Source organism: Egretta garzetta, unplaced genomic scaffold, assembly GCF_000687185.1.
Source record: "Egretta garzetta isolate BGI_Z169 unplaced genomic scaffold, ASM68718v1 scaffold523, whole genome shotgun sequence".
Classification (NCBI taxonomy): domain Eukaryota; kingdom Metazoa; phylum Chordata; class Aves; order Pelecaniformes; family Ardeidae; genus Egretta; species Egretta garzetta.
The window spans coordinates 1,776,835-1,778,503 of record NW_009259177.1 but is presented as its reverse complement, the minus strand read 5'-3'; the positions used below and the strand labels follow the sequence as shown (position 1 = coordinate 1,778,503).

The 1,669-nt window shown below is 45.6% G+C and overlaps 1 protein-coding gene across 1 annotated transcript in view; it reads left to right on the top strand.

The window, feature by feature from the left end:
- The window catches only part of PAX6 (paired box 6), a 58,557-nt gene that overhangs the window by 52,657 nt on the left and 4,231 nt on the right, over positions 1–1,669 (top strand). The window contains exon 5 of the mRNA XM_009635584.2: positions 1,455–1,613. Coding sequence (XP_009633879.2) covers positions 1,455–1,613 — 159 coding nt within the window. The remainder of the gene's footprint in view (positions 1–1,454; positions 1,614–1,669) is intronic.

Sequence of the window (1,669 nt, the reverse complement as noted above, 5' to 3'; positions counted from 1 at the left end):
CTGGGCGGCTTTGTGTGCCCCTGAAAGGCAGCGGCCCCCCCGCTCCCCGGCTATTCACCCGCCGCCGGCCGCCTCAATGGGGCTGCGGCCGCCCATATGGTGACCACGGCCGCTGAATCCCCGTGTTTAAATGGGGGAGAAAGTTCGGGTTTTAAAACATTTCAAAGTGGTTGAAAGGGTCCCACCAGATCCTGTCACAATTCCCCCCGAGCTTTGAAGGCCGGGGCCATTGTTCGCCGATTATAAATGATATTACTTTAAAGTTGATTTCCCACAATATTTAAAGGATGTCGCGGGAGCGTCGCTATTTATTTTTGGCGTAACTTTTCAAGGGAATTAGCATAAGTAGCCCATGCGTCCCTCGTCCCGTCTCCCCCTTTATGCGACATCAAAACGCCTCGAAAAAGGCGCCTTGAAAGGAGGGGGGGAGCCGATTTAGGGACGCAGCCTCCCCGGCCCCGGCAGGGGCGGGCGGTTCGGGGGTGCCCGCGGGCCCCATCCCTGCGGCCGCCCGAAGGGAGAGCACGGGGAAACTTTCCCCTGTGTAATGACAGAAATTACACTAAAAGTGGTGGAAATGCCCTAATTAAAAACGCACCGCTTAAATGATATGCCAAACGTTCAGCTGCAGAATAGCGTATTTAGCTAGTTGGTGAACTCGCTACTATTTCTTTTAAAATTACATGTTAAAATTTTAAAAGAAATCTTACTTTTCTCTGGTGCAACACATTACAAAGAATGGACAGTCCTTTTATCTAAATATAAAATTCCATTTTCAGCAATTATAGCCTGTTCTTGGTGATGATATAATTACAGCTGTGCTCAGTAATAGGTGTCAAGGCAATGCACACTCATACAATAGTTGAATAAAACTGCAGAACAATGCAGGCACTTCTAAATTCACAACCTTTAAAATGAAATTGACTGTGCAGAATTCAAATAAAAACTGGATAAATATTTTTTAAAAAAGATTACAAGCTTGGTTTGGTTTCTTAATAGCATTTTCTGCAAACCTATCAACATCTAATTGATTAGATAGGAATTACTGATTATAGATAATCTGAAATACTGAACATCACTATTTTAAATATAGCAATAGGTAAATAAATGCAGCAGACAGAGGAGACTGCCATGGCACTTCAGCAGTGATTCATGGAAAGAATCACTTTCGGGGGAAAGTCTTTTTGTGTGGGTTTTATTCCAGGGGAAAAACAAAATGAAATTAAGCCCAGGTGATCGTAATTCCTCATCTCTGATGTTTACGAGAATGCTGGAAATGGAAAGGTTTCCATGTTACCCGTGTCATGAGCGCAACGTTGCTTTGATACCAGAGAGGTTTTCGAGGGAGGGTGGCAGCAAACATGGCCGAACCCATTTCCAGTCACGCTATTTCTCCGATAGGGATCTTAAACCAAGGGTACCCGCGATTCACTTTCCGACTCTTGATTCCACAGATGGCTGTCCGCAACAGGAGGGAGGAGGGGAAAACACTAACTCCATCAGCTCTAATGGAGAAGATTCAGATGAGGCCCAAATGAGGCTCCAGCTGAAAAGAAAGCTGCAGAGAAATAGGACATCCTTCACCCAAGAGCAAATCGAAGCCCTTGAGAAAGGTGAGTGACGTTTTCCCACTGCTGAAGCAGGGGAGAAAAGCAAAATGTGCCCTGGC